General features: G+C 39.7%; 1 protein-coding gene across 1 annotated transcript in view; it reads right to left on the reverse strand.

Moving 5' to 3' along the window:
* The window catches only part of LAMC2 (laminin subunit gamma 2), a 53,979-nt gene that overhangs the window by 13,661 nt on the left and 20,744 nt on the right, over positions 1-19,574 (reverse strand). The window contains exons 10-17 of the mRNA XM_053693978.1: positions 18,641-18,823; positions 17,834-18,079; positions 16,935-17,071; positions 16,162-16,303; positions 12,532-12,737; positions 6,885-6,958; positions 5,796-5,921; positions 3,141-3,285 (exon numbers count right to left, since the gene is read on the reverse strand). Coding sequence (XP_053549953.1) covers positions 3,141-3,285; positions 5,796-5,921; positions 6,885-6,958; positions 12,532-12,737; positions 16,162-16,303; positions 16,935-17,071; positions 17,834-18,079; positions 18,641-18,823 — 1,259 coding nt within the window. The remainder of the gene's footprint in view (positions 1-3,140; positions 3,286-5,795; positions 5,922-6,884; positions 6,959-12,531; positions 12,738-16,161; positions 16,304-16,934; positions 17,072-17,833; positions 18,080-18,640; positions 18,824-19,574) is intronic.

Genomic DNA, 19,574 nt, shown 5'->3' on the forward strand with positions numbered 1-19,574 from the left:
GAACAAAAACAGGGTAAATAATAGTCTAAAGCATTTGATTCCTGGAAGCCAAACACTCCTACGTGTGTACATATCATTCTGGTTTCCTGGAATTCCTTTGTCAATAAAGCATACGCAAGGTCACATCCATGTATCAAATGTCTGCACAGAATTGTCAATTGTTTTTAAAGGGACAGTATACTGACGTTATAACCACTGCAGAGTAAAAAATGTGTGATAAATTGCTTATTTATGTTTATTTTGTATATGAAATAGCTGTTGTTGTTCTTTGAAGACACAGCCCAGTAAAATGGATTGTTCTTGCAGGGAAATCAGATCTCCTTATTTTATCACTTTCTGTACACACACATGCTTCTTTATATTATCTCTGTCTGTATACCAAAGTCCAATACTTAGAGAGAAGAATTAAAAATTAAATTTTTATCTCTCTTAGCCTCAATTTCTTCTGCTGGCAATGTGTAAATAGCTTCTCTATAAACAATACTTAAAGGGACATAAAACCCGATTTTTTTCTATCATGAACCTCACAGAGAATATCGTTTTAAAAAACTTTCCAATTTACTTCCATTATTTAATTTGCTTAATTTTCTTGGTATCCTTTGTTGAAGAAACAGCAATGCAGATGGGTAAACCAATAACATGAGGCATTTATGTGCAGTCACCAATTAGCAGCTCCTTAGACTACCTAGGTATTCTTTTCAACAAAGGATACAAAGAGAACAAAACAAATTAGATAATAGAAGTAAATTGGAAAGCTGTTTAAAAATGCCATGTTCTCTCTGAATCGTGAAAGAAAAAAAAAAGGTTTTTATGTCCCTTTAAGTATAGAAACTTTCAGTATAGGTAGGGATGCCACCGGCAAAATCAGCTATTTCAAATGCTGAAATAAAGGTGAAGGTGCTATTTGTAATCATTTTAATACATTCCAGCAGGTAAAATAGATAATTTGGAACAAATTAAAGGGGAGAAAACAATTAGGGTACACTGTCCGTTTAACTTGTTCTGTACAAAAAAGCAGCATCCCTCCAGCAAAATGTTTATAACTATGTCATACATATAGTGCTCAAGACGTGCACACTCCTGAACTTACCTCGGTATGTTCCAATAAAATGTTTCATTATGCATAAACATTGTAGTATATATGTGACACTGCCCCCCGAGAAATACAGGGATGAATCTTACAGACTTCAGATCTCTTCACTCTACAAGATGCTACACAGTGACTGCTTGATCAGTCCTGGAGCTTAAAGTGAGTGTAAATTTTGATGCTAAAGTGTCCGGTTTTTAAAAATTTGATTAAAAACAGGGGCACTTTAATTCATCAAAATTTACATTTCACTCATTGTGAAAAAAACCTTACCTTTTAATCTTGACAGCCGCTCCAGCTTCCTCTGGTCGTCGTAAGCCATTTCTGACGTCAGAAATGATGGATAGGTCATCCTCCAATCACGGCTCCCCCCCCCCCCCCCGGGGGAATCAGTAAATGATTCAACGACGTGATTGGAGGAAGCCGGATTCCTCATTTTAGACCCAGGAAGAGGCTTTGTGACGGGTGGAGGAAGCTGGAGCTGCTGTGAAGATTAAAAGGTAAGTTTTTTTTCACAGATAAAAGTAGGTGTTATGCTTACCAGATGGTGTGGCACTGTACTGTGACCAGTGCAAGAGAGCAGGCTAGCACTTAACAGTGGCTAGTACACTGTAGGAGCCAGGCTCCAAAGGCACTTGTTCCAGTTGCAACTTGGTATTTGTCTCCTGTTATTTGGACTTCAGGTGTTGCAAAGGAGTAATCTTATGTGTGTTGTTCAGTGGGTATATATGAACCACAACACAGACAACTTCAATAAAAATTACTTTTAATATTTTTTATGACGCGTTTCTCAACCTACAGGGGTTGTTTCATCAGATAAAAAAGTGAAAAAAGTTTCACTTTTTTATCTGATGAAACAACCCCTTTAGGTTGAGAAACGCGTCATAAAAAATATTAAAAGTAATTTTTATTGAAGTTGTCTGTGTTGTGGTTCATATATACCCACTGAACAACACACATAAGATTACTCCTTTGCAACACCTGAAGTCCAAACAACAGGAGACAAATACCAAGTTGCAACTGGAACAAGTGCCTTTGGAGCCTGGCTCCTACAGTGTACTAGCCACTGTTAAGTGCTAGCCTGCTCTCTTGCACTGGTCACAGTACAGTGCCACACCATCTGGTAAGCATAATACCTACTTTTATCTGTACCTGCATTCCAGACGATATCAAGCTATTGTGGTGCCCTCTCTCTATTCTTCTTCAACAGTTGTTCCACACTCTCTGGGATCAAGAGGAGCAGCCTGATTCATCATCTCTTTCAAAAGGACACCTCCATTTCCTATTTACCACCAGTATATGGAGAGTAAACAGGACTAATACGGTAGACCTGATCTACTATATCAAAAGTATAATATTTGGTTTTAAATTGTATATTATTATTATTTATTTTTTATTTTTTTTCAAACACCAGCGCTCTTTTATATCCCTTTATTGGGATATTTTCACAAGTTTTTTTTCACAACACGAGTGAAATGTAAATTTTAATGAATTAAAGTGCCCCTGTTTTTAATCAAATTTTTAAAAACCGGGCACTTTAGCATCAAAATTTATATTCACTTTAATTATATTTGCCAGTGATATATGTTACTAGGAAGTTGTCTCGCTTTAGGAGCAATAGGAGATGCAACGGGTTTGAAAGGCCCTAGGTCCCACAACAGCAGGGGTACATGACGTCTCCACCTAGTATTGTGCGGCTAGTGCTGACGCTTCCCCCTCTACCACTAGTGTGCAGAATACCTCTCCTTTGCATTTAACTGCCTGGCTTCTGTGTATGTGCGGCAGCAAGAGATCTCATGTGAACATAAAGCTGGCGCTACAAGGCATATATCTGATGTTTGATATTGGTGGGACCCATATGTAGTAAAAGTGTTTTCTCTTGGCGAGTTGGTGAGTAAAATAATCTGTTTGCCGACAGATAAGTCAAAGCTTCCGCTTATATTATTAATATAATTAACATAGAGCATTACCAAGAGACCAATTATTCTCTAGTTCTTCCACTGCAGCATAGGGACAGGATAAAGAAAAGTTCATTCTAGGCCGCAGTTATTACCTGGAATCTAACGGAGTCCATGCGAGCTGCTTGTGCCACGGCACGAGCGGTCTGTAGGCTGTCCTGGTGAGCCCTTTCTGCAGCTGCGGCAGACTGAATAGCCTCATTTTCCAGTGCACTGGCACGGGTTCGAGCCTCCTCTAACCTTCAAATAAACATCAAAATATTATTTAACATGTATTTTTCTATGCACTGCACTGGACACAGAAACATATAGTTAGCAACAGTTATTTATCCTAAAGAAATAAAGTGAAGTAAGTGAAGATAAATACAAATCTACAAGGTAGTGCGACAAATGCTTCTGATGAGGTCAGTTTCCATTTGGGGTCAGCAGCGGGTCTCAAGCTGTACTTTAACTATGTGTTTAGAGTTGCAGAGACGCTAGTGATATCTTTGGTTGAAACTTAGCTCCATTCGCTGAGAGCATACCTAGGTAGGTTCAGAAAAGGGCACTTGCCTTGAGCACTATTTGGCAGGAATGTTTTGCAACAATGTTTGTAACAATGTTATACATGTTTGGAAACACAATCATTCTTTGGTTTATAACAAAAAAAAGTTAAAACAAATCATATGTTTAGGCTATGAAACTTGTACTCAAATGCAGCCGTCAGAACATTCTTTTAGGATTGTAATGAAGTCTTTGTTTGTCTCAATGCTAATGATATAATTACACTAAATTGTATAAAATGATTAACATTTTATGGATGATTACTAATGGCTTATTTTTTTAGCAATGTTATGCATATAGTGCTTAAGATACGTGCACGCTCCTGACACTACCTCAGTATGCTATCATGGAAAGAAGCTAGGTTTCAACAAAGAATACGAAGAAAGGGAAACATTTGACCATAGAAGTAAATTATCTAAATTTTAATTCCTTAAATGGACAGAAAAGTCAAAATTAAACATTTAAGATTCAGACAGAGCACATAGTTTTAAATAACCTTCTAATTTGCTTCTATTATCTAACTTGCTTTGTTCTTTTTATATCCTTTGTTGAAAAGCACACCTAGGAGCTTCAGGAGCTGGGAACTAGCTGCTGATTGGTAGCTGCACAAATATTCCTCTTATTAATGTGTTCAGCTAGCTCTTAGTAGTTAAATGATTTTTCTTAAACAAAGGATACCAAGAGAATGAAGCAAATTTGATAAAAGAAGTAAATTGGAAAGTTGTACAAAATTGTATGTTCTATCTGAATCGTGACAAACTAAATCTTTTGGTTTTATGTCACATATTTTTTTCTGGAAATTGTTAAATATCACATATTTTCATTGTCATCTGTAGCTGAGTTTCAATTTGGATTTCAAAATAAAAATGTAGAAAACAAATGAGGTTAAGGAACTGTTTAAATAACACTGAAACACTATCGCTCCATATCAATTGGTCTAATTAAAATATGGTTTTATTTAAAAAATGAGCATTGCTGCAGGGACAATAAGAATAGTTACTAGATGTGCATAATCTATACAAGTAACTGAACTTTGCATTGCCAAATATGTGCATGCAAAATAAATGTTTTAAAACTGCAAAATATATAAATTAAAATGTTTAAAGGGACAGTCTAGGCCAAAATAAACTTTCATGATTCAGATAGAGCATGTAATTTTAAACAATTTTCCAATTTACTTTTATCACCAATTTTGCTTTGTTCTCTTGGTATTCTTAGTTGAAAGCTTAACCTAGGAGGTTCATATGCTAATTTCTTAGACCTTGAAGGCCACCTCTTTCAGATTGCATTTTAACAGTTTTTCACCACTAGAGGGTGTTAGTTCACGTATTTCATATAGATAACACTGTGCTCGTGCACGAGAAGTTATCTGGGAGCAGGCACTGATTGGCTAGACGGCAAGTCTGTCAAAAGAACTGAAAAAGGGGCAGTTTGCAGAGGCTTAGATACAAGATAATCACAGAGGTTAAAAGTTTATTATTATAACTGTGTTGGTTATGCAAAACTGGGAAATGGGTAATAAAGGGATTATCTATCTTTTAAAACAATAAAAATTCTGGTGAAGACTGTCCCTTTAATTGTGCCTAGAAAAAAAGTACTTGTAATGTACGGTCACTATTTATTCTCCCTGGCTTTTATGCAAAAACTAGAAATGTCTGTGACCATACAACATTCTACAAAATGATTGTTTGATCATGCAGAAATGTATTTATATCTGTTGGCCACAGTACAGAAGATAAACACACTTAAAATGCCTTTTAAGGGGGATTTCCCTGAACTGCAAGAACAATGAAAATGCAATAAACTGAGCATTGTTGCAGTCATTATGAATTATTTAAAAAACCCCATAAAATTATATATATTTCTTTGTTATTGGAACAGGTTCATTTGGTTGGTTTGGGTATCGGGTGTTGCAGGCCATTCTGTTCTGTTATTGTATACGCAGACCTTAGCACTACAGAGCTAAATCACAGATATAGTATATGGATATATAAAAATGTCTATAAATAAATGCAGAGAAAGTGTCAGTACAGAAATAAATGAATTGCAAACACATGATTAGAAAATCACCATAAAACAAAGACATTGTATTTCCATTTTCTGGGAACATAAACAGCACATTTCAGACCCTATTATTTTCCATTAAAACTGCACTTTTTTTAGTCAGCTCCACTTTACGTATTTTTATAAACACACAGATTGTCTACCTTGTTCTCAATCTTGCTTCAGAATCTGGGTCCACGTTACCATTGCGTAGAATTTGTAGTGCTCTCTGTGTATCGCCCTGCGCTTCCGTAGCGTACTGCGTCACAATCTGAGCTTCCTGCGCCAGCCTTCAAAGGAAAACAACTTTTTAATAGTACAATTGCCATGTTAAAGGGACATGAAACCCACATTTGTTCTCTCCTGATTCAGATAGAGAATACAATTTAAAAAAAAGTTTTCAATTTTTTATGAGCATTTAAAGGGATAGGAAAGTCAAAATTAAAGTTGCATGATTCAGATAGAACATGTCATTTTAAGACACTTTTAAATTCACTTCTATTTTCAAATGTGCTTCGTTCTCTTGGTATCCCTTGTTGAAAAAGAATATGCACATATCCTACACTAGTGGCAGCTGCTGCTGATTGGAGCCTGCACACATTTATCTCTTGTGATTGGCTAACTAGATGTGTTCCGCTAGCTGCCAGTAGTGTAATGCTGTTCCTTCAGCAAAGGATAACAAGAGAATGAAGCAAATTTTAATATAGAAATAAATTGGAAAGCTGTTTAAAATTGTTTGTTCTATCCAAATCATGAATGAAAATTTTGAGGTTTCCTGTCCCTTAGATCTTTTGAGAGTGAGTGCCCTAATTGGTGATAATTTGTCTCTCATAGGCAGTGTGGTGCTATGTAGAAGACTGCAATCTCCTGCAAAAGGGCAAATAATTTGTTGAGTGTGTTAATATAGACAGTTGTGGAAAGGTTTGTGCTTAGGCTCTCTGAGCAAGTGCTGTGTTTAAAATGCTGGCGCACGGTGCATACTTAAATACACTCAAGCACTATGGCTGGTGATTGGCTGTAGTGCCTGCAATATCCATGAAGGAAATTTGCATATTTTAAACAATCTCCTGTACTGCAGTGCCTCTAGTGATGTTTAAATGGTGCATTAAGGGACAGCAAAGCCAAAATTAAACTGTATTGGTTTTAATTTGGACTTTACCGTCCCTTTAATGCATCTTTTCACTTTAGTTACAGGTTACTGCTAGACATTTCCGGGAACAGATGAGATAGAGGGTAAAATAAATATCAGTTACCTGTTTGCAATTGTTTCAGCTTCCTGGCTGAGTTGGGAGAAGGCACCGGGATCCAAATTTGAGGTAGAAAATTGCTGCAACAACAACAAACACTAAGATGATACAACTGTATGCGCATAAACTGTACTTAAAGGGACAGTAAACACCTTGAGATTTTTTTAATTTAAAATGTTTACTTATGCATAGTAAAACTTTGCAATATACGTTAATTATTTATTTTGCCCCCTTTCATATAAATTTGCTCTGAAAAATATGGATTTTATAATTCTCAGACCTGAAAATGCATATTACAGCCTTTAAAATGCTAACCCTGCTACATATGTGTTCCTCATTTGATTAGAACTGTAAAACAATGTTATATTAACATAATGACTGTTATTAGCCTTCTCAGCTACAAACTCAAGCCCATATTAGCTCCTCCAAATGAGGCAAGTGGTGGGTGGAGTTTGGCTATTAAAAAACTGTTATAGAAAACAAGATGTTAATGTGTTCTATAAATGTTTACACTTGGCTGATATGTTATTCTATAGCAAGACGACCAAAATGTCATTACTGTCCCTTTAAAAACGTAAAAGAACAATATGCATTTTTTTTTTACTTTTAATTTTTCTTTACTATATTTCACTATTACATGAAACGTGTGATGCAGAGGTTTATTTGTATGTGTGGGAGAGAGTGGATAAAGGTGGCAGTGCAGAGGGAGAGCCAGTATTATGAGGGGCAAAATGGGGAAAAAGTTAACTATCAAAGCTACAGCTCATGGCTAGAGACTTATTTTACTACCTTTTGCCACCTACATTTTTTTCTTGAAATTCCTCCTTTACCTCACACAAGAGCACACAGACACTCACACAAGAGCACACTCACACAAGAGCACACACACTCACACAAGAGCACACACACTCACACAAGAGCACACAGACACTCACACAAGAGCACACACACACTCACACAAGAGCACACAGACACTCACACAAGAGCACACACACACTCACACAAGAGCACACAGACACTCACACAAGAGCACACAGACACTCACACAAGAGCACACACACACTCACACAAGAGCACACACACACTCACACAAGAGCACACACACACTCACACAAGAGCACACAGACACTCACACAAGAGCACACACACACTCACACAAGAGCACGCACACACTCACACAAGAGCACGCACACACTCACACAAGAGCACGCACACACTCACACAAGAGCACGCACACACTCACACAAGAGCACGCACACACTCACACAAGAGCACGCACGCACTCACACAAGAGCACGCACACACGCACACAAGAGCACACAGACACTCACACAAGAGCATGCACACACTCACACAAAAGCACACAGACACTTACACAAGAGCATGCACACACTCACACAAGAGCACGCACACACTCACACAAGAGCACACACACTCACACAAGAGCACGCACACACTCACACAAGAGCACACACACACTCACACAAGAGCACACACACACTCACACAAGAGCACGCACACACTCACACAAGAGCACGCACACACTCACACAAGAGCACACAGACACTCACACAAGAGCACGCACACACTCACACAAGAGCACAGACACTCACACAAGAGCATGCACACACTCACACAAGAGCACGCACGCACTCACACAAGAGCACACAGACACTCACACAAGAGCACACAGACACTCACACAAGAGCACGCACACACTCACACAAGAGCATGCACACACTCACACAAGAGCACACAGACACTCACACAAGAGCATGCACACACTCACACAAGAGCACACAGACACTCACACAAGAGCACACAGACACTCACACAAGAGCACACTCACACAAGAGCACACACACTCACACAAGAGCATGCACACACTCACACAAGAGCACACACACACTCACACAAGAGCACACACACACTCACACAAGAGCACGCACACACTCACACAAGAGCACGCACACACTCACACAAGAGCACACAGACACTCACACAAGAGCATGCACACACTCACACAAGAGCACACAGACACTCACACAAGAGCATGCACACACTCACACAAGAGCACGCACGCACTCACACAAGAGCACACAGACACTCACACAAGAGCATGCACACACTCACACAAGAGCACGCACGCACTCACACAAGAGCACACAGACACTCACACAAGAGCACGCACACACTCACACAAAAGCACACAAACACTCACACAAGAGCACACAGAAACTCACACAAGATCACACAGACACTCACACAAGAGCACGCACACACTCACACAAGAGCATGCACGCACTCACACAAGAGCACACAGACACTCACACAAGAGCACGCACGCACTCACACAAGAGCACGCACACACTCACACAAGAGCATGCACACACTCACACAAGAGCACACAGACACTCACACAAGAGCACGCAGACACTCACACAAGAGCATGCACACACTCACACAAGAGCATGCACACACTCACACAAGAGCACACACGCACTCACACAAGAGCACACAGACACTCACACAAGAGCACACAGACACTCACACAAGAGCACACAGACACACAAGAGCATTCACACAAGAGCACGCACGCACTCACACAAGAGCACACAGACACTCACACAAGAGCACACACACACTCACACAAGAGCACATACACTCACACTAGAGCACACACACCCACACAAGAGCACGCACACACTCAAACAAGAGCACGCACACACTCAAACAAGAGCACGCACACACTCACACAAGAGCACACAGACACTCACACAAGAGCACATACACTCACACTAGAGCGCACACACACTCACACGAGCACACAGACACTCAAACAAGAGCACGCACACACTCACACAAGAGCACACAGACACACAAGAGCACACAGACACTCACACAAGAACACGCACTCACTCACACAAGAGCACACACTCACACAAGAGCACACACTCACACAAGAGCACACACACACACACACACAAGAGCACACACACACACAAGAGCACGCACACACTCACACAAGAGCACACTCACACAAGAGCACACACACACTCACACAAGAGCACATACACTCACACACAAGAGCACACTCACACAAGAGCACATACACACTCACACAAGAGCACATACACTCACACACAAGAGCACACACATAGACACTCACACAAGAGCACACACACACTCACACAAGAGCACACAGACACACACACAAGAGCACACAGATACTCACACAAGAGCACACAGACACACACACAAGAGCACTCACACAAGAGCACATACACTCACACACACACTCACAAAAGAGAACGCATACACTCAAACAAGAGCACGCACACACTCACACAAGAGCACGCACACACTCACACAAGAGCATGCACTCACAAGAGCACACACACACAGAAGAGCACACACACTCATACAAGAGCACACACACTCATACAAGAGCACACACACTCATACAAAAGCACACACGCTCACACAAGAGCACACACGCTCACACAAGAGCACACACACTCACACAAGAGCACACACACTCACACAAGAACACACACACTCACACAAGAACACACACACTTACATAAGAGCACACACTCACACAAGAGCACACACTCACATAAGAGCACAAACTCACACAAGAGCACACACACACACAAGAGCACACACACACACAAGAGCACACACACACACAAGAGCACACACACTCACAAGAGCACACACACACACACACACACAAGAACACACACACTCACAGAAGAACACACACACTCCCACAAGAGCACACACAAACTTACACAAGAGTATGCACACTAACAGAAGAGCACGCACACTAACACGCACACACAAGCACACACTCACACAAGAGCACACACACAAGAGCACACACACACGAGCACACACTCACACAAGAGCACACACACACTCACACAAGAGCACACTCACACTCACACTAGAACACACACAAGAGCACACACACTCACACAAGAACACACACACTCAAACAAGAGCACACACACACTCACACAAGAGCACACACATTCACACAAAAGCACATACACAAGAGCACATACACACTCACACAAAAAAACACACACTCGCACAAGAGTAAGCACGCACACTCACACAAAAGCACACACACACTAACACAAGAGCACACACACTCACACAAGAGCATGCACACACTCACAAACCCCCCACACACACACTCACACAAGTGCACACACACATTCACACAAGAGTAAGCACTCACACAAAAGCACACACACGCACACAAGAGCATGCACACACTCACACAAGTGCACACACACTCACACAAGTGCACACACACTCACACAAGTGCACACACACTCACACAAGAGTAAGCATGCACACTCACACAAGAGTAAGCATGCACACTCACACAAAAGCACACACACACACTAACACAAGAGCATATACACTCACACAAGAGCATGCACACACTCACACAAGAACACACACTCACCCAAGAGCACACACACACACAGTACTGTCAGCAAAACACAGAAAAACCTCTGAGCCTGCATGGAGCACATAAAACTACAGTTATCTCAATATGATTAGAATATTGTTTTCTATTACAAATAAACTTGTAAGACTGAATATAAAGAGCACACACTCACACAAGAGCACACACACTCACACAAGAGCACACACACTCACACAAGAGCACACTCACACAAGAGCACTCACACAAGAGTACACACACACTCACACAAGAGCACACACACACTCACACAAGAGCACACACACACACTCACACAAGAGCACACACACAAAGCACAAGAGCACACACACAAAGCACACACACTCACACAAGTGCATGCACACACTCACACAAGAGCACACACACACTCACAAAGAGCACACACACACTCACACAAAGCACAAACACACTCACACAAGAGCACATACACTCACACAAGTGCATGCACACACTCACACAATAGCACACACACTCACACAAGAGCACACACACACTCACACAAGAGCACACAGACACTCACACAAGAGCACACACACTCACACACTCACACAAGAGCACACACACACAAGAGTACACACACTCACACAAGAGCACATACACTCAGACAAGAGCACACACACACTCACACAAGAGCACACACACTCACACAAGAGCACACATACACTCACACAAGAGCACACACACACTCACACAAGAGCACACACACATTCATACAAGAGTACACACACACTCACACAAGAGCACACATACACTCACACAAAGCATATACACACTCACACAAGAGCACACATACACTCACACAAGAGCACACACACATACACTCACACAAGAGCACACACACACTCACACAAGAGCACACATACACTCACACAAGAGCACACACACATACACTCACACAAGAGCACACATATACTCACACAAAGCACACACACACTCACACAAGAGCACACACACACTCACACAAGAGCACACATACACTCACACAAGAGCACACATACACTCACACAAAGCAAATACACACTCACACAAAAGCACATACACATAACTACAGTTATCTCAATATGATTAGTATATAGTTTTCTATTACAGATAAACTTGTAAGCCTGAATATAAAGATTAGTAGTGACTTTATTCAGTGGGAGTTACCATGCGTGCTAGTTCGGCCTGGCCCCCCTCAAGCTGCTGCCGTGAGATTTCCATTTTCCGCCTTGTGTCCTGCAGCTGTCCATGGTACTGACTGCTCTGGGACTGCGCTGCCTGCAGTGAACCTCGTGCTTGTTGTAGGAGAGTTTGCAACTCTGACTCAGTTCCCTGAAGCCCAGATATTTTCCTCTGTAGAGAGAGCTCTGCACCTGAGGGGGACACAATTAGAACGCAAATCAGTCATTACTTTCCATTCTGTAAAACTAGATACTTCAGATTTAATGGGACATGAAAGTCAAAAGTAAATTTACTTGATACAGATAAAATGTGATTTTAAGAGACTTTTTAATTTATTTCTGCTACTAAATTTACTTTGTTTGTTCTTTCTGTATCCTTTATTGAAAAGCACGTGTGTTCAGTAAACTCCCAGTAATGCATTTCTATCCTGGAGCTGACTTTAAAGGGACATGAAACCCAATTTTTTTCTTTCAGGATTCAAATAGAACATACAATTTAAAACAACTTTCCAATTTACTTCATTAACGTGATATCCTTTGCTGAAGGAACAACATTGCACTACTGGCTGCTAGCAGATCACATCTAGTCAGCCAATCACAAGAAACAAATTTGAGCAGGCACCAATCAGCAGTTAGCTCACACTAGGGTAGGATATGTGCGTATTCTTTTTCAACAAAGGATACCAAGAGAACAACGTACATTTGAAAATAGAAGTAAATTTAAAAGTGTCTTAAAATGACTTTCTATATTTGAATCATGCAAGTTTAATTTTGACTTTCCTATCCCTTTAAGTACTATGTGTTTAACCAATGTTCAGTAGTCACACAAGTTATATGTTACAATAGTGTCATAATTCTCTAGTAAATTACAGCATTTTCCTTTTACATTTTATGTCCCGTTAAACAAAAACAAAAGAAATATATTCTGTAGCACTAAATGGTTGAGAATAAAATAAATGATTATGATTATCCATTTAACTTCTATAATTAGATAAGAAAGAAACACAACGTTTTAAATAGTAAAACAGTGATAAAAACAGTAAATAAACCCAGAGAGGAGATTTTATTAACTAAAATATTTATTGTGCAAAATAAACAGAAACATCTTTGCCAGCTAAATTAACCCCCTCCCATAAAAGTTATAATTTAAGGGACAGTCTACACCAGAATTTTTATTATTTAAAGAGATAGAGAATCCCTTTCTTACCCATTCCCCATTTCTGCATAACCAACACAGTTGTATTAATATACTTTTTACCTTTGTGATTACTGTGTATCTAAATCTCTGCAGACTGCCCCTTGTCTCTGTTCTTTTGACAGACTTGCATTTTACTTCAATCAGTGCTGACTCTTAAATGACTCCACGGACATGAGCACAATGTTATCTATATGGCACATGTGAACTAGGGCTGTCTAGCTGTGAAAAACTGTCAAATGCACTGAGATAAGAGGCGGCCTTTGAGGGCTTAGAAATTAGAATATGAGCCTACTTAGGTTTAGCTTTTAACAAAGAATAACAAAAGAACAAAGCAAATTTGATGATAAAAGTAAATAGGAAAGTTTTTTAAAATTACGTCCTATCTGAATCATGAAAGTTTAATTTTGACTTGACTGTCCCTTTAAACACAATTTTTAGGATATCTGCACCTTGGGTCAGTGATATCAAATGACAACAAAACATAGCCTTTAATGTCACGTGACCTCAAAATCAAATACCTGTGAAAAGTTTAATTAAAGGGACATTCAACACTTAGTGTAACAGGTTTTTATATAGTAAATTAAGAAACGGAGGTCCGCCTAAACTATACCCCTCCTCCCTTGCCGCCTTGCTTCTGTCCTAATCAGCGGCGCTAACTACTCTAATACCCAGTCAATATGGATGCCGAACTCCCCCCACTATTACGTAGCTGCCTTCTTCTTAAACTGATAAGCAAATCAGAATCCAGTCCTCGGACTGAAATTGCACGCGCGTGCAATTTCAGTCCGAGGACTGTATTCTGATTTGCTTATCAGTTTAAGAAGAAGGCAGCTACGTAATAGTGGGGGGAGTTCGGCATCCATATTGACCGGGTATTAGAGTAGTTAGCGCCGCTGATTAGGACAGAAGCAAGGCGGCAAGGGAGGAGGGGTATAGTGTAGGCGGACCTCCGTTTCTTAATTTACTATATAAAAACCTGTTACACTGAGTGTTGAATGTCCCTTTAAGAATAGTTTATAAGTAATGTGTCATATTCATTGTTTATTTTGCCTCCAGAAATTGTGCCTTTTCCACTCTCCCAGAGAGGCTGCAGTGTATACAGCATACTTCTGAATGCTGCATTTATTTACTGTCCTAGCAACATGCTACACAGTGAACAAAAGTATTTAAAGAGACACTAAACCCAAATTTTTTCTTTCATGATTCAGATAGAGCAGGCAATTTTATGCAACTTTCTAATTTACTCCTATTATCAATTTTTCTTTGTTCTCTTGCTATCTTTATTTAAAATGCAGGAATGTGATGCATAGGAGCCGGCCCATTTTTGGTTAGAGAACCTGGGTTATGCTTGCTTATTGGTGGGTAAATGTCAGCCTCCAAAAAGCAAGTGCTATCCATGGTGCTGAACCTAATTTGGGCTGGCTGCTAAGATTTACATTCCTGCTTTTAAAATAAAGATAGCAAGAGAACGAAGAAAAATTGATAATAGGAGTAAATTAGAAAGTTGCTTAAAATTTCATGCTCTATCTGAATCATGAAAGAGACATTTTTGGTTCAGTGTCCCTTTAAGGTCTGGCTCTCCAGCATCGCTGTATTTATCACTGTGAGTGCTTAGATCAGTGCAGGAGCTCATTTAAATCTGATACAGGAACTCAGGTAAGCATACTTAAAGGGACACGGAACCTCATATTTTTATTTCATGATTCAGATAAAGCATGCAATTTTAAGCAACTTTCCAAGTTACTTCAATTATCAAATTTGCTTCATTCTCTTTGCATCATTTGTTGAAGGATCATTAATGCCCTACTGGATTCTAACTGAAACACATCAGGTGAACCAATGAAAAGAGTAATTTATGAGCAGCCTCCATTCAGCACTAGGTCCCAGTAATGCATTGCTGCTCCTGAGCCTACATAGGTATGCTTTTCAACCAAGGATACCAAGAGAATGAAGCAAATGAGATAACGGAAGTAAAATCACATGTTCTATCTGAATCATGAAAGCAACATTTGGGGATTTATGTCCCTTTAAGAGGATGTGTCACTAGGCTGCACTGGAAAAGTGCAATCTAAATATTTTACTAACAATATGACAGTTCTAAATGCTTCTAGAATGTTTGAAGATCTTTAATGAATGATTGAATGTTCATTCAAAGCTGTTTTAACCAGTAATGCAACTAACAGGGAGATACTGATTATGCACAAATGAAAAAGTCAACTGCTTAATATGGCTGATAGGGCAACTCACAATTCTATTGGTGACAGAGGAAAAGCCTCCACAAGCAAAACAATTTAGTGGAAAAACAATGTAATATGTTTTTTTTTTAAATACTTTTTTCCCCCTCAACAACAAAAACACTTTTATATTTTGTTTAATGATGTCAGGAAAGCATTCAGCAGTGTGCAACCTCCTTCTTACCGTGTGTAGATTCAGCCTCGGTCAGAAGTGCTCGTGCGGCCTCCTCTGCCTTTTTCATTCGCGCATTCAGCTCCCCACTTGCTGGGGACTGGCTGTTGTTTGAGCTGGAGATCTCTTGGAGATACGTTTTGTACAAATTGAGCTGTAAATAAAGAAGCTAGTGAATAAAATCTGTTCTGAAGATCAACAGAAACCAACTGAGAGCCCCGACCCAACACTGATCTTCTCAAGCTTGTATCCCTGTAAAATAACTTTAATGCACAACTTTAGTGTCCCTGACTTTAGCACAGGAAAGCATTAAAAATCTACATGTTCTATTTATGCATGTCCCTTGTACTTGCAGGCACAGACTCACCAGTTGCACTGTTTTTTTTTTTTTTTTAAAGCTAGGCAACAGGCTTTATAGCCAGTCAAAGGATGTAGTGCCCAAGACATTATTGTCACTGATGGTACAATCTTGAGTGACATGCTTCCCTTTAAGATAATGAGCACAAGGGGGCACGTCTCTATTGGAAAATAATATTGGCAAAGCTGGGAAGGTTATGCATGAACAAAAACACTTTCCTTGCCTTGCTGATTAGATGAAGAATAAAAATGTTAGGAGCTATCAGTGAGCCATAGTGGTTCAGACAAAGAGGTTTGGGATGTTGGGGAAGGAAGAATAGAAAGTGATGCATTTTGGCCCCAGGACTTTTAGTTGTAGAACGCTTAGCCATAGTCTCTCTTTATTGCAATTTTAGCAGAAAAAAACAGAGGGCTGATACAAGTCTTACCTTTTCACTGACTTGGCTGTAACAGCTGGGGCATTGAGGGCGATCACAACTGGCCCCATTAAACCCGGGTTTACACCTGCAGGAGCCATCTTTCTGACACCCGACATGTTCAGTACCCACTGGGTGACAGTAGCAAGCTATGAGAGAGGAAAGAGATGGGATATTTGCATAGAAGTGCACCCTGTCATGTGGAAGATTAACACAGGCGTTCTAACCAAATGTGTAATTGTCATTAATGTGTAGGGTCCCTGTCATGCAATGCCAGAATGACATTATTTAGTTTTATTAAAAGGACATGGTAAACTCAAACTGTAACAACTCATACAATATTAACATTATTGCAGTATATATTCATTATGTATTTTGTTGCCTTTTACTGCAAAATACATCTGAAAACTGTGCTTATTCCACTTTCTACCATGGAGGCTTGGATTGCTACTCTTATCTACTTTTCTGTAATTTTGCCCCCCCCTCACCTTGCCTCTCTAGTCGTTTGCTCTCTTAAAGTGGATTATCAGTTTTGCATCAACAATCATGGTAGGAAAATAATTATTTGCAATAGCATCTTAAAGTAGTTTTTAAGCATAAATTATGTTTTGTATATTAAATCTATATTTATATTTAGCTATTAGATTGAGATTATAAAGAGAGATGTGTCTGTCTGTTTAATTAACTGCTTAATAAATTGTTATTAATTAGCTAAGCTGAATTAGTGCTAAACCACCATAAGCGAAGAGAAGTGGGAAGAGCTAAACCCGTCTTTTTCTTTAACCGCACATGTGCAAACAACAAAACATTTTTTTCGCAGTACAGGAACACTGATATGCATAAAAAAGGGCATTTTTAAAATTAAAGAAGTAAAGAAAAATACTTAATATCCCTTTATGACCATTCAATACCTTTACACTTGTTCTGAGGATTTTGGTCCAGTGGGTTTCCAAAAAATCCCTCTCTGCACTGATCACAGTAGAATCCGGCTGTATTGTGAATACATTTCAGGCACTCTCCGGTCACCCTGTCACAGTTCCCCTCCACCCTGAGATCAATGTTATTGTTGCAACCACAAGGCCGGCAGGGAGTTTGAGGCCCACGTTGTCCCTGAGGGTCTCCAAAATATCCATCTGCACAAACCTCGCAGCGGGTGCCTAGAGTTATAAATGAAAATCATTTTATAGGGACCCAGTGATCTGTACAGTATACAGTCATGCAGAGCAGTGCTCCCCCTCAATATCACCAACAGTAACATGAGAGAGGCTCAAAAGAAATATGCACAAGCAGCAATACATAAAATAAACAAGTCTCTGCATAATGCAATTAGAAACACAACATACAGCTATTTCAGATTTTTAAAGTGATGATAAAGTTTCCAATTTGTATAATCATCTGGAATCAAAACAATATTTTTGATGGACTTTAATTCATCAGTTCTAAGGAAGGTACGCTATAACTTACTTTTTAGTAGAACGAGGCCCCCATTGGAGCCTATGGAAGCGCACTCTCACGAGCGCAATGCTTCCCAGCAATGCGAAACGCAACCTCTCGTTTGCATTGCTGACAACTTGTAATACCAGCGCACATTAGCGTGCACTGGTATTACACAGTGGAGCGCAAATATCGCTTTCATGAAAGCAATATATAGCGCTCCACTTGTAATATGGCCCTTATTGTATTGTAAATATAATGAAACAATAAAGGATTAAGCTCACCAGTCAGTCCTACAGGGCAGTCCTCACACACAGGTTCCTGAGTCTCTGGTGACAAAAAGCAGCCGATTCCAGAACCGCATGGGCAGGGCAAACAACTTTGGAGGTCACGGGGGTCATTGTAATACCCTTGTGGGCAGTCAGCACAGTCATTGTTAAGATTTTGATCTCCGGAGTAACAGTCACCTGTTCAGGATAAAGAAGTGATCGGAATAAATAAAAGGACAATGTAAGTAAAGCAATTTATTTAACTGCACCGGATAAATGTTTTTCTGTTAAAAGATGATAATAATAATAAACTGCTCTATTTTGTTTGAGTGATTTAAAGGGAAATTCTCCTTTGCTTATGTCTGTAAAGGGACACAACGGTGCCAAATTAAAATACAGTTGAGAATTAGTGCAACAATAAAATGTTCTAAAGAATTTTATTTGTGCACGTTTAAACCCTGCAAACTAATTTAACACCCAGGCACATTCCTATACTAACTCACTCCTATGTTATCAGCTTAAAGGGATAGTAAAGTCCAAATTAATTTTTCATGATCCAGTTAGGTCATGTAATTTTAAACAACTTTCTAATTTACTTTTATCATCAAATTTGCTTTGTTCTCTTGGTTTTCTTAGTTGAAAGCTAAACCTAGGTAGGCTTATATGCTAATTTCTAAGCCCTTGAAGGCCGCCTCTGCATTGGACAGTTTTTCACAGCTAGAGGGAGTTAGTTCATGTGTTTCATATAGATAACACTGTGCTCATGCACATGCAGTTATTTAAGAGTCAACACTAATTGCCTGAAATGCAAGTCTGTCAAAAGATCTGAGATAAGGAGGCAGTCAGCAGAAGTTTAGAAACAAGGTAATTAAAGAGGTAACAAGTGTATTTCTGTAACAGTGTTGGTTATGCAAAACTCGGGTATGGTAAATAAAGGGATTATCTATCT

Source organism: Bombina bombina, chromosome 10 (genome assembly GCF_027579735.1).
Source record: "Bombina bombina isolate aBomBom1 chromosome 10, aBomBom1.pri, whole genome shotgun sequence".
Classification (NCBI taxonomy): domain Eukaryota; kingdom Metazoa; phylum Chordata; class Amphibia; order Anura; family Bombinatoridae; genus Bombina; species Bombina bombina.